The sequence below is a fragment of the Phalaenopsis equestris genome, unplaced genomic scaffold (assembly GCF_001263595.1).
Source record: "Phalaenopsis equestris unplaced genomic scaffold, ASM126359v1 Scaffold000224, whole genome shotgun sequence".
Taxonomy (NCBI): Eukaryota; Viridiplantae; Streptophyta; class Magnoliopsida; order Asparagales; family Orchidaceae; genus Phalaenopsis; species Phalaenopsis equestris.
The window spans coordinates 147,000-159,234 of NW_018164666.1; the positions used below are offsets into that span (position 1 = coordinate 147,000).

The 12,235-nt window shown below is 35.5% G+C and overlaps 3 protein-coding genes across 3 annotated transcripts in view; 2 read left to right on the forward strand and 1 right to left on the reverse strand.

Annotated features, from left to right (window-relative positions):
- LOC110023334 (pre-mRNA-splicing factor CWC25) overlaps positions 1-3,122 on the reverse strand; it is a 9,279-nt gene extending 6,157 nt beyond the window's left edge. The window contains exon 1 of the mRNA XM_020722689.1: positions 3,051-3,122. The gene's annotated coding sequence lies outside the window, so the exon portion shown is untranslated. The remainder of the gene's footprint in view (positions 1-3,050) is intronic.
- LOC110023335 (anthocyanidin 3-O-glucosyltransferase 2-like) lies at positions 2,851-4,606 on the forward strand. The gene has a single exon (XM_020722690.1). It carries the CDS (start codon positions 3,021-3,023, stop codon positions 4,428-4,430), a length of 1,410 nt encoding a protein of 469 aa, XP_020578349.1. The 5' UTR covers positions 2,851-3,020; the 3' UTR covers positions 4,431-4,606.
- Positions 4,607-9,284: 4,678 nt separating this feature from the next.
- Positions 9,285-10,223, forward strand: LOC110023428 (auxin-repressed 12.5 kDa protein-like). Its single transcript, XM_020722842.1, has 3 exons — positions 9,285-9,485; positions 9,597-9,825; positions 9,987-10,223. Exons 1-3 carry the CDS (start codon positions 9,371-9,373, stop codon positions 10,021-10,023), a joined length of 381 nt encoding a protein of 126 aa, XP_020578501.1. The 5' UTR covers positions 9,285-9,370; the 3' UTR covers positions 10,024-10,223.
- Positions 10,224-12,235: the final 2,012 nt, after the last annotated feature.

Consider the following 12,235-nt stretch of genomic DNA (forward strand, 5'->3'; position numbering starts at 1 on the left):
CCTCCCTCCCTCTCTCTCCCCCTCCCTCCCTCCTTTCTAATGCTCTAATCCCTTTAGGATTGATCAAAGGACAAATATAGAATCAACATTATTGATTTGAATTTACTATAGGAGTGATATAAATATTCGAAAAGTGATAAAGTCTTTGTTATGCCAATGGGAGACCAATGACTAGGGTTTTGTGATGCAGATTTGAAGTTAGTGTCGTCAGCAGCGATAACAATGGTCCAACAGCGGCGATCAGACAATTGTGGTCAAGTGGTGTCGAGAATTCTCAAGAGCTTGGAGCTCCTTTCAGTCTTCTCGTCCAGGTCCTGCCCCCTCATGAAGAGAATTAATGTCTCTTTATAAATTTTGTGATTGACATCCTTCGTAAAGACTGCTAGATATGGACCACTCGACTCAAAGTGATTCTCTGGATTAGGATGACATTTTTATGAGTATTTGAATATCTTAATGATATAAGAATTAAGTGATCTTAAGTTTGTTGGAGTTGTTTCATTGAGATGCTTGATTTGACTATATGTTTCAAAACTTTGTATGACATTTTATCAATATAAGCTTATTTGATTTCACGATCATTTGGTCCAGCACCAGATGTCTCAGAAATTCTTTAAGTGCATGATATGAGCTCAATTGCATTCAAATCAGATTATTTTTTAATGTCATTTGATTCATGACACATGCACTTCATTCAATTATAAATTTGAGTGTATGCAATTTCTAATTCAATATGTGATGCTTTTAATCACAATGTGCATCTAGATTCTCCTCTGGTCAAAAATAAATAAAAAATGTTATCACATAAACTTAAGCATGATTCTTATGTGAAATGATTTAAGTTTCATTAAGAGAGCAAAATCTTGGTTCTATTTTTTCTAGGGGTATTTACATACAATCCACCAATTTCTTATATATTTTCATATCTAAAACCTAAATTTTATGTTTTTAGATTTATACCATGCAAATAGTTTTTATCATGTTAAAAATATCATCATTTTAACTTAAAGTGAAATACACTTTTTTATACATAAATAATGTGACACATGCAAAAGAAATATACGTATTAGATATGTAAATACATATAAATTCAGTGGTATTTATGTAAATCTTTCTTATTTTTCTTGTATTCAGAATATTATTTTTGAATTATCATATCATGCAACACAAAAAAGAATCAAAACCTAGCATAATAAATATAAAAAAAATTAAAATAAAATAAAACTCTTATTAATCTTAATTGGGGTGTTTATACACATACAAGTATACAACACAATTCTTATGTATTTACATATCTTATACTCAAGTGTTATAGATTTATGATCGAGTGAATGGTCTCAGTGAGACGGATTAGATGACATAAAAAATGATCAAACCTGAGTCAAAGTAGGTCCAGATCACGCACTTAAAGCATAGTTGAAAGCTTTGAAATATATTTTAGATGGTCAAATGATATCTAAATATGATAAGTTCATAGTCAAATCTAGCATCTTGACGAGCCAAATCCAACGAGCCCGAGATAATTTAAGTCTGACATAATCAAACTATTTAAATGCTCATAAAACACCATCCAATCAAAGGGATCACCCAGATTCATACAGTATTTACATAGGATGTCGCTTATCAATCCACCGCCACCATAGGATCACCATTGCTCCGCCACCATCTTCAAACTACCACCACTGACGAACAATCATTGCCCGACCACCACCGCCTAACTGCCACCACTGACGAACAATCACTAGAACACTACAGCCATACCACTAACGTTGAGCTACCACACCACCACTGTCTGGTCTTCATCACCGCCAGACCACAACTATCATTAAAATTTAGTTGCTGCCTTGTATCTCCTCTACACTTCTTTCCTAAGTTCTCAACTTGGAATCCACAACTGCTATATGACACTATCACTGAATGACTCTAATCCCCCAATAGTTCCCGAGCAAATCAATTTAAGAAAAAAAAAATGAGCCCCATCATGTGTCTCTCAAGTAACACTATAGGGGTGACTATTTGTGTGAAATCAAGCATTCGATAGATCGAATTGCAATGGCTGGATCACACATAGATAGTGAAGATATCATTCTCTACACACTCAATCGTCTTGCATCCTCCTATCAAACATTCAAGACATCTATACGCACAAGCCTAGAACCAATTAGCCCCGAAAACACATACTTCTTACTAACAAGTGAGGAAACATATACAACAGCCTGATTAAACACAATTTGATATCAAAATAAAATATGATATTTATATTTATAATGTTTTGATTTCATAAAATTTATATAAGAAAAAAAATATTTTTTTAAAGTTAATAATGCCGACATTTTTTAATGTACATAAACATTTAAATATTATATTAGTAAATGCAAAAATTTAAGCATTGATTATATAAATACATTTATTTGAAGCCTACATAGGACTTGAAACATTGCTATTTACAAAACTCAAATGTCAAAATTCATAAAAATTTTTCATTTAAATACCAAAGTTTTTCATTTTTCAAATTTTCACTTAAATTCAATATGCTAGGACTAATCTACTTTTAATAATACTTATCAAATCCCATAAATTCGAATTTATCAAATCCAGTGCACTTCAAAGATAAAAAGGATTAGTAAATTCGGATTCAATTCATAAAAGAGACTAAATACGATTAAAAAAGATGAAATTTCATAAAATTTGGGAAAGTTAGATTTAGTTCTTATCTTTTTGGTTTTTGGTTGAATTTAAGTTAAACACATCGCTAAATCTTGTTAATAATATGCTACTACAACACCACCTAAATAACATATACTTAATTATCTAAAAAATATATATCATATGTATGTAAATAAATGCCCCCAAAAAAGAAATAGGTAATTACAAAAATAATTTAGTACTACATTTATTTCTCAATATCCAACCAATAAACATTAACTCATGTCCAACCAACGAACCAATCCCATTCGCCTCACAACAAATCATTAAAATTCACAGCAAAATCAATTGAGAGAGAATAGAGAAACGGAGTAATGGAAAAGCAGCAGAAGAAGAAGATTAACCTGGCCTTCCTACCGGCTTCCGGCGCCGGCCACACTCCCTCCACCATCGAATTAGCCAAACTCCTCCTACTCCACCCCTCCGCCGCCGGCCGCCTCTCCGTCAGCCTCATCCTCACCCCATCCACCGCATGCTTCGCCTCCTCCCTTTCCCTCCTCCCAACCTCCACCTCCTCCTCCTCCATCTCCATCTACTACCTCCCCTCCATCGACCTCCCCTCACCCCAATCCACCGACGGAATGGCCGATTACAGCGCTCGCTGCTTCCAACTCTACACCCCACACATCAAATCCGCTCTCGCCACCACCTCCGCCTCCGCCCTCATCATCGACTTCTTCGCAACCGCCGTCATCGACGCCGCTGACGAGCTTCAAATCCCTACCTACGCCTACATCCCCTTCAACGCCTCTATGCTCTCCCTGGTTCTCCATCTCCCAACCCTCCACGATGAAATCCCCATCGAATTCCACCAATTCCATGACCGGGTTCACGTGCCTGGCTTGCCCCCGATCCCGCCATTGTCGATGCCCAGCCCCATTATGAACAAGAAGAGCCGTCTGTACACCTGGTCCATCTACCACGCGCACCGGCTTAAACAGGTCAGAGGTATTTTAGTGAACACCTTCCGTGCGCTCGAGAAAGGGGCAATCTCCGCAATGGAATTGGATGAATCGATTCCTCCGATTCATCCGATCGGACCGATTCTCCGTTTATCCACGTCCTCCGGCGAGCGGCACGAATGCCTATTGTGGCTCGACGAGCAACCGGCGGCTTCGGTGGTGTTCCTCTGCTTCGGGAGCATGGGAATGATGACGGCCGCGCAGGCTGGGGAAGCGGCGGCTGGGATTGAGCGGAGCGGGTACAGGTTTCTGTGGATCCTGCGGCTCGCCGACGGGGAGAAGGATGGGTTTCCGTTAGGGTTTCGGGAGAGGACGAAGGGTAAGGGGATGGTGTGGGAGGGATGGGTGCCTCAGATGGATATTTTGGGTCACATGGCGGTGGGGGGATTCGTGACGCACGGGGGCTGGAATTCAAGTCTGGAGAGCTTGTGGTGTGGGGTGCCGATGGTGGCTTGGCCGATGTATGCGGAGCAGCATTTGAATGCGTTTTTGATGGCGACGGAGATGAGTTTGGCGGCGGAGATGGCGTCGGAGCGCCGGCGAGAGGGGTGGGTGACTGCGGAGGAGGTGGAGAGGAAGGTGAGGTGGTTGATGGAGGAGAGCGAGGAAGGGAGAGCGGTTAGGGAGCGGGTAAAGCAGATGAAGGCGGCGAGTCGAGAGTCGGTGGAGAATGGCGGGGCGGGGGTGGGGGGGGATGAGCTGCACAGACTCATTACTGAGTTGTCTAACGAGTCATATGAGAGAGAGTTGAGAGAGGATTAGGGTCGGCATTGATGTGGTATCGAGATAATATTATGATGATTTTAAATTGATTTGGATCACTTGTTCCCATTTTGATTTTGAAATGGTGTCTAATCATATTTTGTTTTGACATGTTGTATGCTGACTCGTGTGATCTAGTTGTAGAAATGGATTTCATTGTATAAAAAAATTAAGCGGTGGGCATTTAAAATCACAAAATAACTTTCATATTACATGGGCTTCAAGTTGCAGAGGTGGAAGATATCATGTTTGAGGAAAAGGTCGGTACAACTGGTAGATGATGCAGCTAGTAGGTGATGCATTCAATGTCTCAGTCTCCAAGTGAGAGAATTGTTGGGTAATGTGGAAACCCGTTCCACCGAATCCCACCTACCGCTCACCTATCACACCCACCTACTGCTCACCTACCACATCCACCTATCACTCACCTACCACATCCCACTTACCGCTCACATATCTCTCACCTACCGCTCTCATGATTTCTATAAATAGTCTCTTTTGATTTACAGAAAAAACAAGCCAAGCAAGACCAAGTCAAGTCATCTTGGGAGTTAAGAGAAATAGAGGAAGAGAGAGAGAGAGAAAGGGAGAAGAAAATAAAGATTTTCTTATAAACGTTAAGATGCTCGACAGTATAATTCCTCAAAGAAATAAATCATTCGCAGCTCCGCGGATGTAGGCAAATTTGTCGAATCACGTAAATCTGTGTGTCGCTCTGGTATTTTTTATGCGTGCAATTTTTCTCATTTCATTTTTCATTTTATTGTCGTCATTTTTCACAACACATACTTCAATTTACAAGAGTTCAAACTTCAAAATATTTAGGCAACTTTATAAGTTCATAAACTTTAACAAAAACGTCGGTGTCCCAATAATAATAACATAATAGATATTACTACAATATCGACATAAATCAATCTTCTGATAAGCAATTTGACATCTTCAAAGTTCTTCTTAATCATATTTTCGTCATCAAATATTACATTACTCATTTCATTCATTCATTTGAAATCTTGGACAATGTTAAATTTCTATTCCATAACTTTTATCTTTATAAATTGTATATATTGTACACAACAAGTTATAATTTATATTAATTTTTTTTAATTACTGATTCTTAGTGATGTTGACGAAAGGCTTGGGCTCTTACTTGTTATTGTTCTATTAGAGATAAAAAATATAAAAATTAAGTGATGTGTACGCTAGCATATATAACACAAGAAGATTAAGCTCTACATAAATTTGTATGTTTGGTGTAATCTAAAATCAAGCTCACAAGCATGATAATATAAATTCAGATCATATAAGCCTAAGAAATATTTATAGCAACAAATAAGAGAGATTTGCAATCCTATTAGACCTAATCGAGTTCCACAAGTATATCTCATTACAACCTCATAAAATAAATAAGAAAAAGAAGCACATATCCATCTTAAGGTGGTCTCGTGCTAGCCTTAATCCATGTAAAACATAAGGTACAAATTATAAGGAAATTTTTTATAAGTATGTGATTCATGGCTAAGAACAATATATAGGATAAATAATATTTACCATTCAAATGTTTTGCAGCTCGTATTGTAATTTTGTTCAAAATCACTAGAAATGAAGACCAGCAATCGTTCATAAAGCCACAAATGGAATTTAAGATCAAAGAATGGGGAGAACAAATAAAAATAAAAAATAGGGATAGAAAAAATTTAAGAAAATCTAGAAAAATAACATTAAAAGAGCTGAAATCGATGAAGGATGAGTGCGGACATTTGCGTGGAAAAAAGAAGTTGGAAGTAGGGCTGTAAACGAGCCGAGCCTGAGCAAGCTTAAGCTGGGCTCATGTTCGGCTTGCTTGAAATAGCTCGTGTTCGAAATCGGCTTTTGAATAGTGTGTTCGTGTTCGACTCGATTTAAAAATTCGTGTTCGTGTTCGGCTCGAAATTGGCTCGTTAAACTTAAATTGAGAAAAATAGTTATAAAACGTGGGAATCGAACCTGAATCAAATATATACAAAAGAATACACTAATCACATTGCAACATGAGGTGTTATGATTTAAACTTATACATAAATATATATAATATATTATTAAATAAATAATATATATAATATATTGTTATATAAATAGTCGTATAATTTTTTTTCGAGCTAAAACAAGCCGAGCATGAGCGAACAAAGAGTTGTTCGTGTTCGACTCGTTTATAATTCAAGTTTTAAAAATTTGTTCTTGTTCGGCTCGTTCGTTAAAACAACGAGTTGAACACGAGCTACTTAACGAGCCGAACACGAGCTGTTCGTCGACAACGAGCTTTTTTGACCGCCTTAGTTGGAAGAAGGAGCTTCAAAAAAGTCCAACAGGGAAGTTGGTCAAAGGAAAAAAATATTTTGTTCGGACGGCCAATCACCAGCTTCCACTTCGTTGGCCGTCGACGTGTATGATGATGTGACCGTCGTTGATTATTCATTCGTACGTGCAATATCCGAACATAATATTTTCTTCTATGAAAGAGATCGTTTCCAGGGTTCCTTAAGTAAAATTCCCTACAAAAATTATTTCTTCTAATCAAAATTAGATTTAACTAACTTTTGCCCTTCATTGGATGTCCAGTTTTTATCAGACATTAACGGGCCGATGAAATTTTGCAGCCCAACTTATGTAACTTTTGGGGGCCCAAACAAAAGCCTACAAATGAAAGTACAATCTCCTCCGTCGGTCTGGCAAGCGAGACACTTGTTCGATTGCGAGAAACCCCCGGCGGATCCACCGAGGCCGTACTTCAAAATAATTTTGGTGGGGCCCATTTGCCCTCAATCCTTATCCGCCACGCTGTCAGCAGTACCCGGTTTTCAGGGGAAGTAAATTTACTTATTCTCACCACCTACCGCGCAATAAAAAAGTTTTGTAAATGCATCCACTGCAAATTGTATATTTGTATTAAAATGTTTACCATTAATTTGAAGGGGAAAATATTTGCATATGTAAGACCTACGCATCGCTGCGTACATCGGAGATTATTGAAAGGGTACATGGGATTTATATCCGTATTATATTCCCTTGTAACCTCCTTGTAATTTACATGTACCTACAGAAACTACAGAGTGTAGAACTTAATTATAGGTTATAAGTAGGTTACAGAAGTGTTACAGGAGGTATAGCGCGGATATAACCCCCCTATGCTCTCTGAATAACCTCCCGAACTTACGTACGCAAATATTTCTCATTTGAAGGGAGCACAAATTGACAAAAAGAACATTTATGCAAAATTTAGAAACTTAGTGCAGGAAACCTTGGCGATTCATTATTATGGAAAAACTAATTTTAATTATTTGGAATTTGTCAATTATTTTTATTTTTGATTGAGTGATATAAGATATTGCATGAGATTTACAATCAACTTTTTTTTTTCTTGAAAGGAAAGGTAGTCCGGCCATTTTTACATACATTTATTTATTTATCATTCTTCTTTAATTAATTATTTTTTTATTTATATTTTAATTTAGACTAAAATATATTTAGTTGTGAACAGATCTAAACTATTTGGCTTAAACCATCTTACTTTTGACCTTTAACTGACACAAGAAAGCATTCTCAAAATTCTTATCTTTATATATATAGCTTGTATGATTTCACCTTGTCAGGCAGATATTACTTCTCAATATTATCACCATTTCAAACTTTCATGAAAACTATGTTTGTGTGATCCTATTCTTACAACATGTCATCCATGCAGCGCTCCTCTATAATGTTTCATAACACATTCCATTTCTCAAATACAAAGTAGTCATGAGTAATAGTGTTTTCATATGTTTAACTTATAAACAAACACCCATATAACAATCTAAAAGGACTTCTTCCTTCTCTTTTTACATTATGTGCCATCTCCAAAGCTCCTCAGACCTACAAGTACCTTTTTCTTAATTTGTTGGCTCCTCAAAGGCGCACTATGACACTTAAATTGCCTCCCATGATAAATTTATTTCATTAAATTGAATTATAATGATGAATTGACAAAAAAAACCCCCTTAACTTATTATGAATGTAGTCACCAGTTATCAAACCACTATAAAACAAATCTTCCCATTTAGAGTTAGTTTTGATAAAACAAACCACCAAGGCTAATATACATCATTTCTATAATAGCTAGCCCTTATTATTACCATCAATATTAACATTCAACATGCACACTAAAGTTGATGTCTAATTGTAAGTATATCTCTTATGTCACTAATCTTCTTTAATACAAAATATGATTAAACATACTATCAATTATCTATTACCGACATCTCCAACATCACTAACAAATTAAAACCAATGTTCACCATTATCGAAAGTCAGATATTTGCTATCACCATCAATGTCGATATCCAACAATACTTTTACAATAACTAATGACTATTATTAACAATAATGTTGAGCCCAACATCTATACGAAAGTTGATGTCTATCTTCCTAATATAGAATACAATAAAAAATGTCATCAATTATCTTTTACTGGCATGTCCAACATATTAATGCTCAGTATATATCCATCATGCAATATAAGATACCACAATTCATATCTATTACATTTTATTCATAAATCCTCAATTTTTGAGAATTAATACTATTTATAATTAACCTATAATTCACATCAATATAATCATTTCAGTTAACTCAAGGAATTATTAGTCCAAATATAACAAAATATAACCATTCTTTTAATATAATACTCCAATAATAAACTCATAGCCTTTTTAGTCCCAACATTCCAATTATTGACATATCAGCACCACTTAATTCAACCATCTTGCAAATGTCTACCATCCCCGGTAAAACTACCTGAGGTAACCTTAACCCCCATCTTCTACTATTAATGGCACCACCCTCACCAACCCGAAATCATAAACCCTAAAGCCAAAATACAGAACTCAAGACTGTAATTCACAGCGAGAGATAGACAGGGAGCGAAAATGGTTCTTCTTGATAAGCTCTGGGACGACGTTCTCGCCGGGCCTCACCCTGAAAAAGGCCTCGGTAAGCTCCGAGGAAAGATGTCCTCCAAACCCTTAGTCATCAACCCCCCAGGTAATCAAACCTATAATATCATCCGATCCATATCGTTCTGCAGATCTGAGCAGAGTAGTTGATTACTTCATCTAACTTAAATCTGCTTGTAATCTGATATGGATGGTGAAGGTGGAGAAGGGGAGAGCAGCGGGAAGGTTTACCAGCGATCGTCGTCGTTGCCGGCGACACCGACGACGCCGATCACGCCGGTGACGCCCGTATCTCCTGCGACTTCAACGGCGAAGAAAGCTAATGTTTGGCGAAGCGTCTTCCACCCTGGAAGCAATATTAACACCAAGGCGCTCGGATCAGATCTGTTCGATAAACCGCAACCCAATTCTCCCACTGTTTATGACTGGTCAATACCTTCTTTTTTTTATTTATTTAAATAACACACAATAGCACCTAAATAATACCAGAGGAATATTTTCTTGTGTTATCCGACAGATTTTATTTTGTTCTAAATAAAATTTAAATATGTATGATTTAAATTTTATTTTTATTTTATCTATTTTGCAGGATGTATAGTGGTGAGACAAGGAGCAAGCACAGGTGAAGTGAAGGAATTTTACAGTTTGGTCTGAGAAGAGTGAAGAAATGTCTTTGGAGAGCAAAGCATCTTGTAAATAGAAGAAGCTGTTGTGTTTGGTCTTTAAGCATATGCTGCTGCCTGGTTAATATTTGGAGTGTTTTGGAGGGTTTGTAATGTAAATATTTGTTTTATCGGTAATAATATAAGAAGAAATTATGGGTGAATCATCATTATTATTATTGTTTCTTTTATCTCAACCTTCTTGGAAATATATATTAATTAAGTTTAAATGATTAGCAGGGTGTTATATTTATCTTAATATAAATATAATAATTTTAAAAACATTTTTAATTAAAATTTAGTTTAAATTATTTCGAAAGATGGGTTAGGCTCTGCAATTTTAATTAATAGAATTTGTGTTTTGGTACGACTAACATATACGAATAGACGCTGGAACGAAACAGAGTGGAAGAATATGTCCAAATCAGAAAGTTACATTATGGGGTTAGGGGTGCGGGGGCAACGCTCCGCGGAACGGTACAGGGGTAATGTTATAATTATATATTGTACTTAAGGTTTATTCTTGGGGTTATAAATAGACTTGTTTGTAATCTAGGAGGTATCTCTGAATTCTGTAAAATTTTCTGAATATTAAAAGGAATCGTCGTTTTGCTCCCGATGACGTAAGCAGTTTTGCCGAACCTTATTAAATTTTTGTGTTCTTCTGGATTTATGTCGATTTATTGTTTTTCTTCACCTTAATTTATCGACAATTTGTTTAAAATTAATTTGTAGTATAATAGTAATTAATATAACGAATATTTTTAATATATATAAATATTAATTGTAGCATAGTGTGATTGGATGTAAAATGATAAATTTAATGATTACGTTGGCCAGAAAAGAAAAGCTTTTTAATAATTATTACAAATCAACCACCCTAATCCTCATCAAGGAAAAATATTATACAACGATGGACAAATTATTAGGGTGTTATTCATGGTGTTAGGATGATATTGAGGTATATAATATAACTTTAATATCAACCACGACTTACATAATATTCGCTCATCACTCAACTATCAAAATTGATGATAAATTTCAATTCATATTTTCTATTTTAATATTAATATAAAAATATTCGATGATATTTCTCTTATTATCCCTGAAAAAAAATGACATTTACATATCCAAAAAACATTATGTATTTACTTCTAGAATTTAATATTAAAAATCATAAATTTTAAATTTTTAACATCACATCAAAAATCTAATTTTTACTCAATTTTTTTTAACCCGGATGTTCTTTTATATATAGATTTATCGCATCAAATTTGTTGAGAAATTAGGGCGAAGAAAATTAGGAATCGACACAAATTCAGAAGAACACAGTCAGAAGAACACAGAGAGACACAAATTCAGAAGAACACAGAGAGATTTATGAGGTTCGCCAAATATATATATATCCTCGGGAGTAGAGCGACGACTTTATTTTCAATATTCAGAAAAAAGTACAGAATGTAAAATTCAGAATCTCACGTAGTGTTACAAACATGATATATATATATATATATATAACCCTATAGTCTAATATGTGATTACTTAATTACTTAAATTACCTATGTACCAAATCATGGGGTGTTGCCCCCACACCTTCAACCCACATGATGAAACTCTCCCGATTGGACAGATCCTTCCGCTCCACTCTGCTCGTGGGCTCCGCTCCAGCATGTGTCTCATTAATGGTATAGGAGCCATACCTAACAAAATTGTTATGAAAACATATGGAAGAAATTATGGTGGGACCCACGAAAGAAATTAATCCACAAATTTGTACAAAGTCTTCTAATAATGGAGAAGAATAATTAAAAAAAAGTCGTTTAATGTGTTAGGCGAGTGCAAAGATGATGGGTATGGATTAAATTTTCTAATTTGCACGTCCTAATCACTTAATAGCGACAATTAATAAAAAAACTAATCAAACATATTATTTTATTATTACAAGTTAGTTTATCCAGATGCCTCCATGATATTTATTTTTATTCTTTAATATAAGAAGCCAAGAGCATTAATTCCAACAATAACTTTTTTTTATGAGAGAAAATAACAAAAATGTTTAGCAGATGGAAGTCTGCATGACACATGCTTCTGACAGGTGTGTATATGCATCATAGAATAATTAGGATATTTCATATATATATATATATGTGTGTATATATATATATATATATATATA